Source organism: Phocoena phocoena, chromosome 16, assembly GCF_963924675.1.
Source record: "Phocoena phocoena chromosome 16, mPhoPho1.1, whole genome shotgun sequence".
In the NCBI taxonomy this organism is placed as follows: Eukaryota; Metazoa; Chordata; class Mammalia; order Artiodactyla; family Phocoenidae; genus Phocoena; species Phocoena phocoena.
In genome coordinates, this window is record NC_089234.1 from 16,288,786 (window position 1) to 16,310,641 (window position 21,856).

At 34.3% G+C, this 21,856-nt stretch overlaps 1 protein-coding gene across 1 annotated transcript in view; it reads right to left on the reverse strand.

The window, feature by feature from the left end:
- NHLRC2 (NHL repeat containing 2) overlaps window positions 1–21,856 on the reverse strand; it is a 58,819-nt gene that overhangs the window by 22,157 nt on the left and 14,806 nt on the right. The window contains exons 3-5 of the mRNA XM_065894447.1: window positions 20,694–21,149; window positions 18,121–18,242; window positions 2,873–3,002 (exon numbers count right to left, since the gene is read on the reverse strand). Of these exons, the coding sequence (XP_065750519.1) occupies window positions 2,873–3,002; window positions 18,121–18,242; window positions 20,694–21,149 (708 nt within the window). The remainder of the gene's footprint in view (window positions 1–2,872; window positions 3,003–18,120; window positions 18,243–20,693; window positions 21,150–21,856) is intronic.

Here is a 21,856-nt window from a genome sequence, read left to right on the forward strand (position 1 = left end):
AATTCCATGCCATAAAGTATGACTGAAAAATTTTTAGCCTATAAAAATATGTAAGTACTTTATTAAATAAATCCAACTTAGTAAAGCATCCGGTAAAGTACACCCTGTTTTTAAGCAATATAAATTCTGAAATATGTAACAGATTGAATTACTGGTCTCAAGTCTATTCCTCTGTGGTAATAATACAACCACACCCTTGCCATTGCCTCACTGTAGGCAAAGTGCATATCCCTGCCCCATAACTTTGAGCTTAGTTATGTGACTTGCTTTAATGACAGTAGGTAAGCAGATATGACATGAGCAAAGGCTTTAAATGTGTGTAACTGGGCTTACTCTCCTGTGCTCCTGCCTTTTGCCAAAAGAATATACCTCAGTCAGCTACTGGCTCAAGAAAAAGGAGAAACAAATGGAGCAGATCTGGACCCAAAAAACAGTCTGGAACCAAGCCCAGGCTCAGCCTTGATCAACTGAACCCCAACCCTGTATGTAAGTGAGAAATAAAGGTTTAGGTTTATATGAGTTTGGGGATGATTTCTTATGAAGCTTTACTGTGGCAATTACTGACAGACAGTAAATACACGCTGTAAGATGTAAAACATAAATATCAATAACTGAATTGCTATATGGACTATTAACTATAAATCACTGGGGCTTACATATTAAGAGAATTCTTATTTTCCTTGAGGGAAGGTAATAACATACCAAAATAACAGTTCTCATCCACTTTGACTATATTTTACTAACAGATATATTTCAGACTGTTTTTCCATCTATAAGATTATGTTCAAATAGCTCAGGTGTGTACCAAAAGCAGGGAGGCAAGTCCGGTTAAGTCCTGATGGGGATGAGTATTTTTAACCCTGAAATTATTTAGAATTGCTGGTGCATGGTGATAAAAAGAAGATCGAGGTGTAGTTGGTTTTCTTATTGTTTTAAAAATCTCTACATATAATATATCTCCTTATTGGCTGCTCTTGAGACACACTGCTCCCTCTACCTTCTCAACCCCTCCCCACTGTGAGCCACTAAAACAACTCATCATTATTAGGGCACCAAATTCCAAAAATGGAATTTTCAAAAATAACTTACGCAAAATACCTAAGTTACATATATTAAGTGCAGGTAGTACCAGAAGTTCATTCAGTTACTTTATAAATATTAAAAGCTTTATAAAAAGTTAATCACAATGAAAAAATTAAGGTCTTTGAATTATAACCAAACTGGCATCATAAAAAAATTATCTCAAATGTAAAATCATCCAACTAAGATGGTGCTTAAGTCACTCTATAAATATATTAAAATCATACAAACCATTTAGCTCCAAGTTCCATTTTCAATATATTCTACTAAATTTCTTTCTTCATTACTCTGGTTTTAAACACGTAGATAACCATGTCAGCAACGCTGAGGGCCAGTGAAAAATAAGAGTACTAGCGCTGCTGGATTATCTTTTCGTCAAGTAATATATAGGTAACAAAGATTGTAAAAATAAGGCAAATCTCATTTTCAATTTTCTAAGTAATTCAGTAGGATAAAGTTTTTACTTTTTAAATTAAGTTTTATTTTTTAATCTTAACGTTTTCTTCCAGTTTTATTTATATAATTGACATATACAGCACTGTATAAGTTTAAGATGTACAACATAATGATTTGACTTACATACATCATGAAATAATTACATTAAGGTTAGTGAATATCCATCACCTCATATAGATTAAAAAAGAAAAGAAAAAATTTTTTTCCTTATGATGAGAACTCTTAGGATTTACTCATCTTAACAACTTTCATATACACATACAGCACTGTTAGTTGTATTAATCATGTTGTACATTATAGCCCTACTTCTTATGTATCTTATAACTGGAATTTTGTACTTTTTGACCACCTTCATCCAAATCCCCCACCCCTGCCTCTGGTGACCACAAATCTGATCTCTTTTTCTATACGTTTGTTTATTTTTTGAAGTATAATCGACTACAACTCTATGGTAGCTCCTGGTACACAATGTAGTGATTTGATATTTCTATACATTGCAAAATGATCACCGTAAGTCTAGTTACCAAAGATATTGTATTATTATTGACTATCTTCCTCATGTTGTACACTGCATTCCTGTGACTCATTTCTTTTTTAACTGGAAATTTGTACCTCAATTTTCCTCACCTATTTCACTCATCCCCACCATCCCCTTCCTTGTTTGTTGTATCTATGACTCTCTTTCTGTTTTGTTATGTTTGCTCATTTGTTTTTAGATTCCACATATAAGTGAAATTATACAGTATTTGTCTTTCTCACCCTCTAGGTCCATTCATGTTGTCACAAATGGCAAGATTTCATTCTTTTTTATGGCTGAGTAATATTCCATTGTATATAGGTAACGTTTTTTTAACTACTCAAAAGAAGCTATAATAATTAAATTAAAATTTTATTGATAATCTAAAAACACCCTCTGTCATGTCTTGATTTTTTATATGACAGTAAATAAAAAGGACATTGTTAAACAGTATAGTGTGTGAATAATCTTTTGAAATTTTGAAACTATAGTCTGTCCAATTTCAGAATATTCAGAACTATGTTAATTGGAAGCTGCAACTAAGATGAAATTCTTTAACATTAGAGAAATACATACCCTATCTTGTGTATAAAATACAATAGGTATGTAATGTTACATGTAATATATAATGATATATTTACTCTATCTTCTCTATATTACTGCTGGCTTTGTTTTTATGCAATTAACAAATCCCAAGTCATTGGTATAAAAGCATAAAATAACTAGTAAAAGAATTAGTCAAAAATGAATGTTCCCATAATATCTTAAAACTTTTACTTAGCAAAATTTACTTATATTTAATATCAAAAGTTTACATACCTGACCTTCCAAAAACTATATCCCAAGGAGAACTAATGGGCTGCTCTTCTCCTTTAGCTCCACCTTCTTTATCTGTACCTTGAATTCCAATGCCAGCTACAGTGCTCACCATCTCAGCTTCTAGGTCAATCTATAGACATTAATACAGGTTTTATGCAATGCATCTATTTCCCGTAGAACATACAGAAAACATGTACTTTATTTACAGTATGTGTGAACTTATTATATGTTAATAAAACTGAGTGGTTTTTAGTGTGTAAAAAAAAACCCATGTGCAACATACTTAAAAAAAGCTTAAAAAAAAGGCTAATCAAGTACATGGTGACCTTGTTATTGAAATGCATAAAACTCAGTCCTTTTCATTTCTTCATCCGTCCATTCCCCCACTTTCCTCTTACTCCCCTCCCTCATCATGCCTTTACCAGAACTGCTGTTGATCTCATCTCAACTATAAAATATTTTAAAAGAAGGTGAAATTTGAAAATTTAAAGCAGAATCAAGGAAAACACTTGCTTCTTAAATTAAATGTATGTATTTCAATTATGCTTGGCTAGTAATTGACACATATGGAGCTTAATATATGGTAAGAACTAATCCAAGTATCATCCATCCATCCATCCACCCATCTTAATAACCCTATGACTGTGATTTTGATTACTTTAGAGGAAACTGAGGCACAGATCATTCAGTAAGATCCCAAGATCCCACAGCTAGTAAGTCAAGGATCTTGGATTTGAACCAGTTCTAGCTCTACTATGTTACATAGCCTCTGCTTCATAAACCAAAAAATCAATGCATTCTACTGAAAAAAGATGCTCTGGTTTCATCTCCTGAGACACTTTCAACATTTTATCATGAAAATTTTCAAACAAAGAGAAAGCTGAAAGAATATTGCACCAAACATCCATATATCAACAGTTCACTGACTTGCTTTACCACATATCTCATCCAGCTATCAATCCTTCATTCACATTTTCTGATGCATTTCAAAGTAAATCATAAACATTAGTACACTGTCCCTAAATATTTCAGTAGGCTTGTCATTAACTAGAGTTCCATATTTTTTCAGATCTCCTTTTTCCTTTTTTGAGGCAAAACTTACAACGAAATGCACAAATCTTAAGTCTATCACCTGATAAATTCTCAAAAATGCATAAACCTGTGTGGCCCCAACTTATATACAGAATGTTACCTTCACTCCAGAAAGTTCCCTCATACCTCCTTCCAGTCATTCTTGACCCCGGTGGCAAACAGTGTTAATTTTTTATTTCCACCACAGATTAGTTGTAACTCTTCTAGGATCTCAGATAAATGGAGTCATACAGTAATGAACTCTTTTGTGTGAGGCTTCTTTCATTTAACATGTTTGAGATTTATTCATGTTCCTTCTTATTGCTGAGCAGTATTCCATATAAGGAATACATCACAGTTCATTTATATATTTTCTTACTGACAGACAGCTGGGCTATTTCCAGTTTGGGGGCCTTCAAATAGAGTTGCTATTAATATTCTTGTATAAGCCTTTTTGTGGACATGCTTTCACTTCTCTTGGGTATACACAGAGGACTGTAACTGCTATGTTATAGGGAAAGTATATGATTAGTTTGATTAAAAATCTCCCCAAAAAAAACTCCCAAAAGGTTTTTCTCCAGTGCTCTATCATTTTCTATTCCCACCAATGATGTATGAGAGTTCAAACTGCTCCACATCCTTGCCAGCCTATGGTATTGTCAGTCTTTTTCATTTTAACCATTATACTGGATATACAGTGGTATTTCATTGTGGTTTGAACGTACATTTCCTTCTCAGCTCGTGATGTTGATCACTTTTCTATGTGCTTGTGGTCATTCTTATATCTTCTTTTGAAAAATATTCAAATCTTTGGCTCATTTTTCATTGGTTTGCCTTCTCATTTTTCAGTTGTAGAAGCCTTTATATTTCATGGATACTAATCCCCTACATAGATGTGTTTTTGTGAATTTTTGTGACTATTTTCTGACAGCCTGTGGCTTTTCACTTTAACAGTGAAGTTTAATAGAAGTTTTACATTTAGATAAATTTGAATTTATAGTTTTTTTCTTTTATGATTATTTCTGTGTCCCGTCTTTGAGAAACCTTTGCCTACATGCAAGTCACAAGGATATTCTCATGTTTTCTTGTAAAAGCTTCATAGTTTTAGCATTTACATTTAGGTCTGTGATGCATCTTGAATTGATGTTTGTATATGGTGTGTGAAGTAGGTGTCATATTTATTTTTTCCCCATGTTGGTATTTAGTTGTTCAAGCACAATGTACAGAAATGACTTTCCTTTCTCCCGATTGATTTCATGCTTTTTAGAAAATCAAGTGACATGTATACACTGATGTGTATACAATTGATGCCTGATAAGAACCTGCAGTACAAAAAAACAAACAAAAAACAACTAATACTAAACTTACTTTGGGTTATTTGTATGGAAATATGTTAATATGTTTCAGACATTACATGAAATTTCTAAAAATCTTATATGTTCTGGTATAATGTTATAAGTCATAATTCTAGTTATTACTTTAAAATGTATATCTCAGAAATAACTAAATTTCCTTGTCAATTGCATTATCATCTTTCATCAAATCTTTAACCGTGGTCATTTTTAAGTCTTTTGTCATTTACAGACAGTTCTGGGTGTACTCTGATGCTTTTGCAAAAATGTTCCTAGAAAAGGGTTTCATCTTCAAGGAATTCATGGAAAAGACTGACAAGTACAGGTTTCTGGTAACTGACTATACTGCTGAACTGAATGCATAAGCATTTTCAGAACTCCAATGGAAAACTGATGAATTCATAAAAGTGCTAACAAAAGATCAAGATGAAAAAAATTAATTACATGGGACTGAGTGAACTGATGAGGATGATTATAATTTTTGTGACTTTCTGTTTGAATAAAAAGAAGAAAAAAATCCCACAAGGACTCAGAGGAAAAAATATACAAATCAATTTTCTCTGCAAAGTAAAGGAGCCGTTACAGTGGAGAATTACTGGACTGAATGTCAATATTATGACATAGTATGAGTGTGTTTCGTGTTTGGTAATTGCAATCATTGTTGCTTTTCTTGTGGTCATCCATTTACAATGCTTGGTATCAGTTTATTTATCTCTTGTAAAAATAAAATACAGTGTGTGTGTGTGTGTGTGTGTGTGTAAAAAAAGGAGTTTTCAGTTAACTAATTGATAGTCATGCTCTATAGAAATAGTATTTTAGAAGCAATATTCTGATTACCACTTATCCAGGTGATTCATTAACATATACCTCAAGGAAAAGAAATCCTAGTATGGAGTTCTCTTTAAGTGCACATTTCTTAAGATGACTCCCATGAATACTGACACCCATAGACTGAAATTCATTTTTTTTCACTTTTCTCCCAAACCCACATCACCAAAATTCCAAGCTATTACCTTAGAGCTTCTTGTAAAAAAAAAAAAAAAAGAAAATCAAGTAACTGCACAGGTGTAAGGTTACTTCTAGGTGCTGCATTCTTTTTTACTGATCTATATATCTATCCTTAAGAAAGTATGACATTGTCTTGATTATACATAGTACAGCATGAGTATATAGCATAGCATTATAGCAAATCTTGAAATCAGGTAGTGTAAATCTTTCAACTTTGTTCTTTTTCAATATTGTTTTAGATATAATAATCCTTTGCTTGCATTTCCACATAAATTTTGGAACCCGTTTGTTAATATCTACCAAAAAAGCCTGATGGCATTTTAATTGGGACGGCACTGAATCTATAGATCAATTTAGAGCAAACTGAATTTTAATACTGAGTTTTTCAATCCAATATTAATTTTTGTCAGCAATTTTTATAGTTTGAAGTATACAGGGCTTATATATACTTCTAAAAACTTATTCTAAGTATTTTATTTTGGTTGCTAAGTAAATAGAATTTTAAAATTCCATTTCCAGTTGACTATTACTAGTATATAATAAATATAAAACAAATAAAAATAAAATAAATAAAATAAAAATATAGTTGATCTTTATATACTGATTTTGTATTTTGCAACCTTTCTAAATTCACTTATTAGTTCAAGTAACTTTGTATAGATTACTTAGAATTTTCTATGTACATGTCATGTCACTGACAAATAGAGTTATTCTTCTTTCTTCTCATCCTCTATATCTTTTATTTCTCTTTCTTGCCTTATTATAATGGCTAGTACTTCCAGTACAATGTTTAATAGGCATGGTAAGAGTGGGGATCCCTGCCTTTTCCCCCCTCTCGAAGGGAAAGTATTCAATACTTTGCATTAAGTGTAGCTGTAGGCTTTTTGCAGATGGCCTGATTTTATCATATTGAGGACATTCATTTCCATTTGAAGTTTACTAATTTTAACATGATTAGGTTTTAAATGTTTTCCAATGTTTTTCTGAATCTAGTGGAGCATCATCTTTTATTCTGTTACTATGGTGAATTACATTTATCACCAGATTTATTCTGGTGAAATCCTCTTGCATTTTTTTTAGTAGCTGCTCTATAATATCCTGAAATCGTAAAGAATATTCATCAGTGTAACTTTATTTATATTTTTACTGAATTCAAAATCTGCAAAATATAATCTGCAAAAATACCATAGGCAGCTACAGATGGGCCTTGAAATAGATCTTGATTTAAGAAATGTATCACAGAAACTGATAGGATAGTTTAAAAAATCCTCTTGGAAGAAGCCCTGGGCCCAGGTGATGTTACAAGGGAGTTTTAATAAATATTCAAAACCATTAATTCCTATGTTAGACAAATTATTCCAAAAAACAGAAAAAGAATGAAAACCAGCTCATTTGATGAGGTTAGTGTGACCTTGATTCCAAAATCTGGTGAGAACAGTACAAGAAAATATAGAGCCATTTAATTTTAAAATATTAAATATAATTTTGGATAATCAAATCCAATTTGACTTTTTAAAAAATTCATGATTAGGTAAGGTTTATCCCAGGATTAAAAAGATGGTTCAACATCAAAAATATCTATTAATGTAATTCATCACATCATAATACTAAGGGCAAAAAAATATACAATTATTTCCATAAATGTAGAAAATGCATTTAATAAAATCATACAATAATTCTTAGTAACAAGGAATAAAGTTTCTTAACTTCATAAATATTTTATTTCCCAAAGCTATGGAAAATATTAAACTTGTGGAGAAAGTTTACAAGAGTTCCATTTAAGACTACGAGCATGACAAGACACCCACTATGGCTGTAATGCTTAAAAGCAATATAATAAAAGGAAATGGGAAGTATAAAAATAAGAAGGGAAAAGATAAAACTGTCATTTGTTCCTTCAAAAAATATAATTTACGTACATGAGAAAGAAACAGAAGTTTTTGCAGAAATGGATAAGTTGATCCTAAAATTCATATGGAATTGCAAGGGATTCAGAACAGTCAAAACAATATTGAAAAAGAAGTAAGTAGGAGGATTCATACTTTCTGATTTCACAACTTATTAAAAGTTATAGCAATCAAAACAGTGTGGTACTGGCATAAGGACAGATATATAGATCAATGGAATAGACTTGAAAGTCCAGAAATAAACCCATGCATGTATTAATAATTTTCAAAAGGTTGCCAAGACTATTCAATGGTGAAATAATAGTCTCTTCCATAAATGGTTCTGGGATAACTGGATATCCACATGTAAAAGAATGAAGTTGGACCCTTACTTCATACCATATGCAAAAATCAACTAAAAATGGATCTAAGACCTAACTGTGAGAGCCATAACTATAAAAATCTTAGAAGAAAACATAGGAATAAATCTTCATGACCTTGGATTTGGCAGTGGATTCTTACACGACACAAAAAAATATAAGCAATGAAAGAAATAAATAGATAAATTGGGAATCATCAAAATATAAAACTTCTGTGCATCAAAAGACATGATTAAGAAAGTGAAAAGAGGAGGAGGGAGGAACCAAGATGGCAGAGTAGAAGGACGTGCTCTCACTCCCTCTTGCAAGAACACCAGAACCACAACTAGCTGCTGGACAATCATTGACAGGAAGACACTGGAACTAACCAAAATAGATACCCCACATCCAAAGACAAAGGAGAGGCCACAATGAGATGGTAGGAGGGATGCAATCACAGTAAAATCAAACCCCATAACTGCTGGGTGGGTGACTCACAGACTGGAGAACACTTATAACACAGAAGTCCACCCATTGGAGTGAAGGTTCTGAGCCCCAAGTCAGGCTTCCCAACCTGGGGGTCCAGCAACGGGAGGAGGAATTCCTAGAGAATCAGACGTTGAAGCCTTGTGGGAATTGATTGCAGGACTTCGACAGGACTGGGGGAAACAGAGATTCCACTCTTGGAGGGCACACACAAAGTAGTGTGCGCATCGGGACCCAGGTGAAGGAGCAGTAACCCCAGGGGAAACTGAACCAGACCTACTTGCTACTGTTGGAGGGTCTCCTGCAGAGGCGGTGAGGGGTGGGGGGAGCTGTGGCTCACCGTGGGGACGGGGACACTGGCAGTGGAGGTTCTGGGAAGTACTCCTTAGTGAGAGCCCTCCCAGAGTGTCATTAGCCCCACCAAAGAGCCCAGGTAGGCTCCAGTGTTGGGTTGCCTCAGGCCAAACAACCAACGGGGAGAGAACCCAGCCCCACCAATCAACAGTCAAGCAGATTAAAGTTTTACTGAGCTCTGCCCACCAGAGCAACAGCCAGCTCTACCTACCACCAGTCCTTCCCATCAGGAAACTTACACAAGCCTCTTAGGTAGCCTCCTACATCAGAGGGCAGAGAGCAGAAGCAAGAAGAACTACAATCCTGGAGCCTGTGGAACAAAAACCACGTTCACAGAAAGACAGACAAGATGAAAAGGTAGAGGGCTATGTACCAGATGAAGGAACAAGATAAAACCCCCCAAAAACAACTAAATGAAGTGGAGATAGGCAACCTTCCAGAAAAAGAATTCAGAATAACGATAGTGAATATGATCCAGGACCTTGGAAAAAGAATGAAGGCAAAGACTGAGAAGATGCAAGAAATGTTTAATAAAGACCTAGAAGAATTAAAGAACAAACAAACAGAGATGAACAATACAATAACTGAAATGAAAACTACACTAGGAGGAATCAATAGCAGAATAACTGAGGCAGAAGAACGGATAAGTGACCTGGAAGACAGAATGGTGTAATTCACTGCTGCAGAACAGAATAAAGAAAAAAGAATGAAAAGAAATGAAGACAGCCTAAGCGACCTCTGGGACAACATTAAACACAACAACATTCGCATTATAAGTGTCCCAGAAGGAGAAGAGAGAGGCAAAGGACCGGAGAAAATATCTGAAGAGATTATAGTCGAAAACTTCCCTAACATGGGAAAGGAAATAGCCACCCAAGTCCAGGAAGCGCAGCCAGTCCCATGCAGGATAAACATGCCGAGACACATAGTAATCAAATTAGCAAAAATTAAAGACAAAGAAAAATTACTGAAAGCAGCAAGGGAAAAACAAAAAATAACATACAGGGGAACTCCCAAAAGGTTAACAGCTGATTTCTCAGCAGAAACTCTACAAGCCAGAAGGAAGTGGCATGATATACTTACAGTGATGAAAGGGAAGAACCTACAACCAAGATTACTCTACCCAGCAAGGATCTCATTCAGATTCGATGGAGAAATCAAAAACTTTACAGACAAGCAAAAGCTAAGAGAATTCAGCACCACCAAACCAACTCTACAACAAATGCTAAAGGAATTTCTCTAAGTGGGAAACACAAGAGAAAAAAAGGATCTACAAAAACAAACTCAAAACAATTAAGAAAATGGTCATAGGAACATACATATCGATAATTACCTTAAACGTGAATGGATTAAATGCTCCAACAAAAAGACACAGGCTTGCTGAATGGATACCAAAACAAGACCCATATATATGCTGTTTACAAGAGACCCACTTCAGACCTAGGGACACATACAGACTGAAAGTGAGAGGATGGAAAAAGATATTCCATGCAAATGGAAATCAAAAGAAAGCTGAAGTAGCTATACTCATACCACATAAAATAGACTTTAAAATAGAGAATGTTACAAGAGACAAGGAAGGACACTACATAATGATCAAGGGATCAATCCAAGAAGAAGATATAACAATTATAAATATATACGTACCCAACATAGGAGCACCTCAATACATAAGGCAACTGCTAACAGCTATAAAAGAGGAAATTGACAGTAACACAATAGTAGTGGGGGACTTTAACACCTCACTTAAACCAATGGACAGATCATCCAAAATGAAAATAAATAAGGAAACAGAAGCTTTAAATGACACAATAGACCAGACAGATTTAATTGATATTTATAGGATATTCCATCCAAAAACAGCAGATTACACTTTCTTCTCAAGTGCGCATGGAACATTCTCCAGGATAGATCACATCTTGGGTCACAAATCAAGCCTCAGTAAATTTAGTAAAATTGAAATCGTATCAAGCATCTTTTCTGACCAAAACACTATGAGATGAGAAATGAATTACAGGGAAAAAAATGTAAAAAACACAAACACATGGAGGCTAAACAATACGTTACTAAACAACCAAGAGATCACTGAAGAAATCAAAGAGGAAATCAAAAAATACCTAGAGACAAATGACAATGAAAACACGATGATCCAAAACCTATGGGATGCAGCAAAAGCAGTTATAAGAGGGAAGTTTATAGCTATAAAGCCTACCTCAAGAAACAAGAAAAATCTCAAGTAAACAGTCTAACCGTACACCTAAAGGAACTAGAGAAAGAAGAACAAACAAAACACAAAGTTAGCAGAAGGAAAGAAGTCATAAAGATCAGAGCAGAAATAAATGAAATAGAAAGAAAGAAAACAATAGCAAAGATCAATAAAACTAAAAGCTGGTTCTTTGAGAAGATAAAGAAAATTGATAAATCATTAGCCAGACTCATCAAGAAAAAGACGGAGAGGACTCAAAACAATAAAACTAGAAATGAAAAAGGAGAAGTTACAACAGACACCACAGAAATACAAAGCAGCCTAAGAGACTACTACAAGCAACTCTATGCCAATAAAATGGACAACCTGGAAGAAATGGACAAATTCTTAGAAATATAAAACCTGCCAAGACTGAATCAGGAAGAAATAGAAAATATGAACAGACCAATCACAAGCACTGAAATTGAAACTGTCATTAAAAATATTCCAACAAACAAAAGCCCAGGACCAGATGGCTTCACTGGTGAATTCTGTCAAACATTTAGAGAAGAGCTAACACCTATCCTTCTCAAACTCTTCCAAAATACAGCAGAGGGAGGAACACTCCCAAACTCATTCTACGAGGCCACCATCACCCTGATACCAAAACCAGACAAGGATGTCACAAAGAAAGAAAACTACAGGCTAATATCACTGATGACATAGATGCAAAAATCCTCAACAAAATACTAGCAAACAGAATCCAACAGCACATTAAGAGGATCATAAACCATGATTAAGTGGGGTTTATTCCAGGAATGCAAGGATTCTTCAATATACGCAAATCAATCAATGTGATACACATTAACAAATTGAAGGAGAAAAACCATATGGTCACCTCAATAGATGCAGAGAAAGCTTTCGACAAAATTCAACACCCATTTATGATAAAAACCCTCCAGAAAGTAGGCATAGAGGGAACTTACCTCAACATAATAAAGGCCATATATGACAAACCCACAGCCAACATCTTCCTCAATGGTGAAAAACTGAAAGCATTTCCACTAAGATCAGGAACAAGACAAGGTTGCCCACTCTCACCATACTTATTCAACATAGTTTTGGAAGTTTTAGACACAGCAATCAGAGAAGAAAAGGAAATAAAAGGAATTCAAATCGGAAAAGAAGACGTAAAGCTGTCACTGTTTGCAGATGACATGATACTATACATAGAGAATCCTAAAGACGCTACCAGAAAACTACTAGAGCTAATCAATGAATTTGGTAAAGTAGCAGGATACAAAATTAATGCACAGAAATCTCTTGCGTTCCTATACACCAATGATGAAATATCTGAAACTGAAATAAAGAAAACAATCCTATTTACCACTGCAACAAAAAGAATAAATTATCTAGGAATAAACCTACGTAAGGAGACAAAAGACCTCTATGCAGAAAATTATAAGACACTGATGAAAGAAATTAAAGATGATACAAACAGATGGAGAGATATACCATGTTCTTGGATTGAAGAATCAACATTGTGAAAATGACTCTACTACCCAAAGCAATCTACAGATTCAATGCAATCCCTATCAATCTACCACTGGCATTTTTCACAGAACTAGAACAAAAAATCTTAAAATTTGTATGGAGACACAAAAGACCCCGAATAGTCAAAGCAAACTTGAGAAAGAAAAACGGAGCTGGAGGAATAAGGCTCCTTGACTTCAGACTATACTACAAAGCTACAGTAATCGAGACAGTATGGTACTGGCACAAAAATAGAAATATAGATCAATGGAACAGGATAGAAAGCCCAGAGATTAACCCAGGCACATATGGTCACCTTATCTTTGACAAAGGAAGCAGGAATGTACAGTGGAGAAAGGACAGCCTCTTCAATAAGTAGTGCTGGGAAAACTAGACAGGTACATGTCAAAGTATGAGATTAGAACACTCCCTAACACCATACACAAAAATAAGCTCAAAATGGATTAAAGACCTAAATGTAAGGCCAGAAACTATCAAACTCTTAGAGGAAAACATAGGCAGAACATTCTATGACATAAATCACAGCAAGATCCTTTTTGACCCACCTCCTAGAGAAATGGAAATAAAAACAAAAATAAACAAATGGAACCTAATGAAACTTCAAAGCTTTTGCACAGCAAACGAAACCATAAACAAGACCGAAAGACAACCCTCAGAATGGGAGAAAATATTTGCAAATGAAGCAACTGACAAAGGATTAATCTCCAAAATTTACAAGCAGCTCATGCAGCTCAATATCAAAAAAACAAACAACCCAATCCAAAAATGGGCAGAAGACCTAAACAGACATTTCTCCAAAGAAGATATACAGAGTGCCAACAAACACATGAAAGAATGCTCAACATCATTAATCATTAGAGAAATGCAAATCAAAACTACAATGAGATATCATCTCACACCAGTCAGAATGGCCATCATCAAAAAATCTGGAAACAATAAATGCTGGAGAGGGTGTAGAGAAAAGGGAACCCTCTTGCACTGTTGGTGGGAATGTAAATTGATACAGCCACTAGGGAGAACAGTGTGGAGGGTCCTTAAAAAACTACAAATAGAATTACCCTATGACCCAGCAATCCCACTACTGGGCATATACCCTGACAAAACCATAATTCAAAAAGAGTCATGTACCAAAATGTTCACTGCAGCTCTATTTATAATAGCCAGGAGATGGGAGCAACCTAAGTGTCCATCATCCGATGAATAGATAAAGATGTGGCACATATATACAATGGAATATTACTCAGCCATAAAAAGAAACGAAATTGAGTTATTTGTAGTGAGGTGGATGGACCTAGAATCTGTCATACAGAGTGAAGTAAGTCAGAAAGAGAAAGACAAACACCGTATGGTACCACATATATATGGAATCTAAAAAAAAAAAAAAATGTCATGAATATGGGCGTAAGACAGGAATAAAGACACAGACCTACTAGAGAATGGACTTGAGGATATGGGGAGGGGGAGGGGGAGCTGTGACAAAGTGAGAGAGTGGCATGGACATATATACACTACCAAACGTAAGGTAGATAGCTAGTGGGAAGCAGCCGCATAGCACAGGGAGATCAACTTGGTGCCTTGTGGCCACCTAGAGGGGTGGGATAGGGAGGGTGGGAGGGAGGGAGATGCAAGAGGGGAAGAGATATGGGAACATATGTATAACTGATTCACTTTGTTATAAAGCAGAAACTAACACACCATTGTAAAGCAATTATACTCCAACAAAGATGTTAAAAAAAAAGCAATTGACTTTTGTATATATATAACAAAGACAACTCACAGAATGTGAGAAAGTATTGAAAATCATATATCTGATAAGGAATTTGCATCTAGAATATATAAAGAACTCTTACAACTCAATAATAAAAAACACAAAAACCCAATAAAAAATTGTCAATGAATCTGAATAGACACTTCTCAAAAGATGATAAACAAATGGTCCATATACGTAGGAAAAGATGCTCAACATCATTCCTCATTAGAGAAACACATATTCCAAACCACAATGATAGGCCACTTCACATCTAGTAGAATGCCTAGAAGTTTAAAAATGGAAAATGAAAAAAAGAAAAAAAAAGAAAATGGAAAATGGTAAGTAATGGTGAAGATATGGAGAAACTGGAACCCACATATATTGCAGGTAGATATGCAAAATGATGCAACCACTGTGGTTTAGCACGTTCTCAAAAAGTTAAACACAAAATATAAACCATATGAATCAACACTTCCAGTATTTACAGACTTACCCATGAGAAATAAAAATGTATGTCCACACAAAACTTATATGTGAATTATTTATAAATAGCCAAAAATTGGAAGACACCTTAAATGCCCACCAACTGTTAAACAAATAAAATGTGGTTTATACATGCAACAGAATGCTATCCAGCAATACAAAGGAATTAATTACTGACATGTTACATCATCAATGAACCTCAAAAACATTACACAGAATGAAAGAAGCCAGACACATAAGACCATATACTGTATGATTCTGTTTATATGAAATGTTCAAAGAGGCAAATTTACAGAGACAAAAAGTAGATTAGGGCTGGGGGTGGGAACGGGGATTAACTGTAATTGGGCATGAGGGTTCTTACTAGGAGGATGAAAATGTTCTAGAAATGATTTATGGTGATGGTTACACAACTTGTTAAATTTACTAAAAATTCCTGAATTATATTCATGAAATGGGTGACCTTTGTACTATGTAAAATATATCACAATAAAGTTGTTATAAACACACACACACCAAAAAAAAAAAACCCACACACAAAATACTACATGTTTTACAAGGTCACAGGTAAATAAGAAAATGTGAATCAAACATATCAGAAAGGCTGTCTATAGGAGTACTTAGGTACAGGGAATGGCAGGGGAAATGGGAATGGAGATGAAGAGGAATTTACAAATTAATAAATAAGTTATTCTAACAAGAGACAGGTCGGCATGGAACCATGATGTTCACGAGCTGTGAATGTAGGAGTATGATCAACCCTCTGCAAATGAGATCTTAAACAAATGTAAAATACAATAAATATTTTTATACTTTTAAAACTTTTGTTTTTTTTAAAACAAAAGGAAGAAATCATAATTCTCTCATTTCCATTTTTGCAGACACTAAACTAAGTCATAAAAATGACCTCGAGTAACCTATATTTGTTATCATGATTATGCTACTTAAAAAGTATTTGAAATGCAGTCAATACTCCAAAACCCCCTAAGTCCTAAAGGAAGAGAAATAACATAAAATCAAAAAAGGACAAGTACTCCCTGTATGTTGTGGGCTACATATATTACTACTTCAATATCCTGTTAGATATCTATGACACTATGATGAATTTTAGAAGCATAGAACCCCCAAAAGATAATGATAAGGAAATACTGACCTCTAAGGAGTTAGTAACATAAAAGCACTCTTCCTAGAGTATACAACATTAAGCAATTCGTCCTATGAAAAGTTCTGCCTAAAAAGGGCTCCTTGGTCAAATAAGTTTAGAAATACCACACACATATCCCCCCACTAGTGTATTCACAATATATTAGCATATTAAAATATATTAGCAAGACTTTCAAAAAATAAGTCTGCTTTAAGGGCTTCCCTGGTGGCGCAGTGGTTGAGCGTCCGCCTGCCAACGCAGGGGACGCGGGTCTGTGCCCCAGTCCGGGAAGATCCCACGTGCCGCGGAGCGGCTAGGCCTGTGAGCCATGGCCGCTGAGCCTGTGCGTCCGGAGCCTGTGCTCCACAACGGGAGAGGCCACAACAGTGAGAGGCCCACGTACCGCAAAAAAAAAAAAAAAAAAGTCAGCTTTAATTTATAAATCCACAAAATCCTTTTTTCATGTAACATCTTTTCATATTAAGAGGAATTCACACTTTAGAAAATGCTTCATTCAACAGATGTTATTTGCTTATAAATTAATTCAACAAATATCTAATAAACACCTACTGTGGGCCAGGCACTATTTTAGGTGCTTAGGATTTCAGTAGTAAAGAAAACAAATGTCATGCCCTCGTGGAGATTTACATTACAGTGGTTATTATTAAATGTTCTACATATGTTTTTTCCTATTATATATATATTAGTTGATAATTTTTATAATATAAATGGGCAAAAATATCAAGAGAGAGAAATAGCGAGAAAAGCAAGGGAGTACCTAAATGTACTTAGGTACAATATGTAGTATATATATGTTCAGACGGAATGGGTTAGATGAACTTACTTATTTTCCAAACAGAAATAACAACTTAAAGACCAACAGATTACAGTCAGAATACTCATCAATAAGAAATGTTTAAAATAACTAGGTAATACTGTGCAGTCATAGTCATATGACTAACATGGAAAAAAAAAAGTTAAAAAAAGAATGTAGGAATTATGTATGTACATTATGATTCCATTTGTTTAAAGAAGATTCTCTAGAGACAGTCCTTTCAATATAAAATTATTCGTACGTGAGTAGAAAAGTTCTGAAGACACAAATTTTAACAATGGTTGGTTACCCCTGGAGAGCTTGAATAGATGATTAGGAGACCTTTGTTACCTTTATGTATTAATTCATTTTTTTAAAAACAAGACCATATATTACTTTTATAATGAGATAAAATAAATTTTAAGACTAACTGACAGATAAATATTCCCAGACAAAGCATAAGAGCTGAAGGGATGCAGGAGTGGTATGTTTTTTTTTTCTAAGTTTGAGAAAATTTAACTGAAAAAGGACAAAGCATCTCTTTATAAATAGTAGTTAGGAAAATACCTCAAAATGAGGAGCTTTTGGGTGATTAGGCACATGACTTTAAAATAAAGGATTAAAAAACGGTTTGATGGGTTTGTCTAAGAATAAAGTTAAAGCAAGAAACCTCTGAAAAAAACTGAATGAGGACGATCTGAAGTATTTAAGCAACACCCTCTCACTTAAAATATTTATGTAGCAAGTAAATAAAGTTTTTCTGATTAGAAGGATTAAAACTTTATTTAAAATGGAAAATTACCTTTCTTATAAGGTGGTTTTCTGTATCTGCCACATATATGATATTATCCATTATGGCTACACCTTGTGGTGAGTTAAAAGTTGACTCTGAAAACATTCCATCTTTTCTTCCAGGGTTGGGTCCTACAAGACAAGATAGCTGTAAGACAAAATTTTTCCACTTAAAGTTATCTCAAATTAACACCGAAAAAATAAAATTTGTATTTAAAGCTGGGATTTTAATATAAATAACTTGATACTTCTACCTAAAAACTAAACTGTACCCCAAGATACCTATTTTTCTCAAGAGTATAAGTTTTGCTAATGACAGGGCTTACTAGATAATGGTTATTAGTACACTTTAGTAGTATATAGCAGAAGAAATTACTTCAAAAAGCATCTGAATTACCTATTATCTAGACTAGAAAGAATTAAAAAATAACTTAAATCTTTTACAATCTAGATGAATGATTTTTAACAATTTTGGAAGATAAACTCCTTTGATTACAACTGAAAATTACGAACCCTTTCCTTACAAAAATACACATGCCCATAAAATGTCACAGGAATTTCAAGGGGTTCCTAAATCATGAGGACCATTCAAGCATTTCTTAATAGCCCATGAATCCCAAGTTAACAGACTTCGTTTAAACCCTAGCTCTTCCTAGCTGATGATCTGGGCAAGTTCTGTGTGTCTCAGTTTCTCTTTTGTAAAATGGAATTAATAATATACCTAACTCATAGCACTGTGAGGACTAAAAAAATTAATACAGGTAAAGTGCTTAGAATAATGCCAGGCATATTTTTGTTTGCTATTATTACTATTATTAATAATACTATTTATTACTGCTGGTGATGAGAGTTCACTGGGAAAAAAAAGGGAGAGTACTGTGATCACTTCAGATTGGAAAATACTGTATACTATAACCTCCTCTCACATATTCATGAGATACGTTAGGCAGAGTACAAGATCCGAGTACAGTGACACCACCACCACCAAAAATCTTTTAAAGCACATCTAACCAGTATTTCCTGAGTGTATCTGACCACGGAATTCTTTTTAAAAAACTGTAGAATAACTATAAATTTATCACAAGATAACAATATTCCTAGAAACATATTTGGAAAAGGTAGCTTGCTGCTGGTTCCTCTGTTTAACAAAGGAGAATATCCATCTAAACTAGAAAATTTTAGAAATCTATTAAAAACTTTTAACCATTTAAATGTAATTTGCTATAACAGATGCTTTTTGAGTAACAACTGTCATAACTTCCTGTTATTAACCAAAATACCAAGTTGCCCAAGCAAAATAAACAATATAGAACACACACATACTCTAACAGAAACAACAAATAAGAAACAAATGAATTCAAGAGCTAAGGGAATGATACCTTGGCATACTAAGAATAGCCCCAGGACTTAGGAAACAATTAGTTTATTTTCTAGTTTATTTATTAGTTTATTTGCATCAGGAATGTTGATATCCCTACTTTATGTACTAACACTGCATGTGTGACCAAAGTAGGATTGCAAAGAGATGAATTACTTTTCTCTTTGACTAATTATGTTGTCAGATGTCAGTCCAGCCTGGTGAGCAGGATTAATAATGTACTTAACAGATTTTATTAATTATATGTCAATAAGAGCCCTTTTTAGATCAAGACCAGGGAGATATGAAAGAAAATGATCTATGCCTATATGATACTTTTATTTCACTACAACCAAATGGAATGGATTCAGAAGTATGCTTAAGTTCTTATGGAAGGAGAGAAAAGTATAATAATATACAAATCCTAGGTTATTTCATAATCTTAAGACTCAACTTCCTAGGGTATTGCTGTGGTCTTAAAAAACATATGGCTAGGGACTTCCCTGGTGGTGCAGTGGTTAAGAATCCGCCTGCCAATGCAGGGGACACGGGTTCGAGCCCTGGTCCGGGAAGCTCCCACATGCCGGAGAGCAACTAAGCCCGTGTGCCACAACTACTGAACCTGCACTCTAGAGCCCGCAAGCCACAACTACTCAGCCCGCGTGCCACAATTACTGAAGCCCGCTTGCCTAGAGCCCGTGCTCTGCAACAAGAGAAGCCACCACAATGAGAAGCCTGTGCACCGCAACGAAGAGTAGCCCCCACTCGCTGCAACTAGAGAAAGCCCGCACGCAGCAACAAAGACCCAACGCAGCCATAAACAAATAAATAAATATATATGGCTATATTTTGATGGAAAGTGAAATACTTCCATTTAAAATGCCCGAAATCTAAAATGTATATAATACTTTCATAAGATACAATACTGTGGCAGTTTTTTGAAAAAACAAGATGGGATATATGAATATACTTGAAAATTACACAAAAGATTTCCTCCTTTTGGTCTTAATGGAGTTTTTTTGGGTAGTTTTGTTTGTTTTTGAGGGAGTGAGAAGAGATTAATTCAGACACAATTAACAAAATAATTTCTGATGAAGTTAAAATCAGTGTATATTGCCCTTCTACAATTAGTTATTTATAAATTTCAATTTTAATGCATTTCCTTGAACTAGTTTTTTACATGTATAATGTAAAATACATTATATAACATAATTAGCAAACTTTACCTCCAATGCTGTACTGAATTTGTCCATTCCTCCAGACGACCAAAATTCTATGATGTCCAGTGTCTGCTATTACCAATCTATTAGAAACATGGTCTACTGTTACTTTGCCAGGAAACAGCAATGGTGAAGGTGGCAAAGAATCTTTATAGAGTTTTATTCCAATTTTATTATCTCTGATCTGTCCCCTGTCTTTGTAATATTTTAAAGCTATTGAAGTATATAAAAATAATTTCTCTCTATGTCCTTCTCCAATCAAAGAAAACAACATGTTTCCACGGGGTCCAAGTATGATCAGAGTTGGCCAGCAGGAAACTTCTAGTTCTTGCCAAAGGCTGGCATCTGCATCATTAAGCACAGGGTGGGTGATGTTGTATCGAAGAATAGCACTCTTAACGTTATCCAGGACTTTTTCATTTGGAAACTTAGCCGAGTGAACACCAACAATCAGAAGACCATCTAAACGGGAAAAGTTATACGTTGAACATTATGAAGTTTTAAAGTTTGAGTATCACCATCCACATATTAGGTTTTGGGTCATAAATAAATATAAACAGTCAGAGATTAAAAAAGAGGAAACACAGAACTAAATTATTATCTTCAACTGCGTTTACACTCATGAATAAAAAATTAACATTTAAATCTAAATTCAAACACATATGATCAAAACCATGCAGCTATTTTAAGTTTAAAACCCTGTGTCCTTTATCTAGATAAAGCTTTAAAATAATATTCTCTTAGAAGATGTTGAAATTTTATAACTTTTTTCCACCTGTTTTAATCCCCTTTGAAATTCACAGTGACTATGATTGCTTTTTGTTGGTATTTATTATCACATTATCCTCTTAAATTTTTCTGACCTAACTCTATTATAGATTAACATAATGAATATAAGCAAGATGTTTCCATAAGGTCTTTATTTAAAATTCCTATTGTACAGTTCTTAGAACAAACCTTGTTGTAGACAGCAGACCTGCTGAAAACTAAAAACTAAAAACAACATATTTCTTCTATCTAATCAATACAGTATATCAAGAAAATAATATAGAAAAAAAAGTATGAAGTGTTAGGCTGGATTCAGAGAAAAACTCAGCATTGATTACCAAGTAACATGTTAACCTCAGGCATGTTACTTAATCTCTCTGTGCATCAGTTTTCTTATTTGT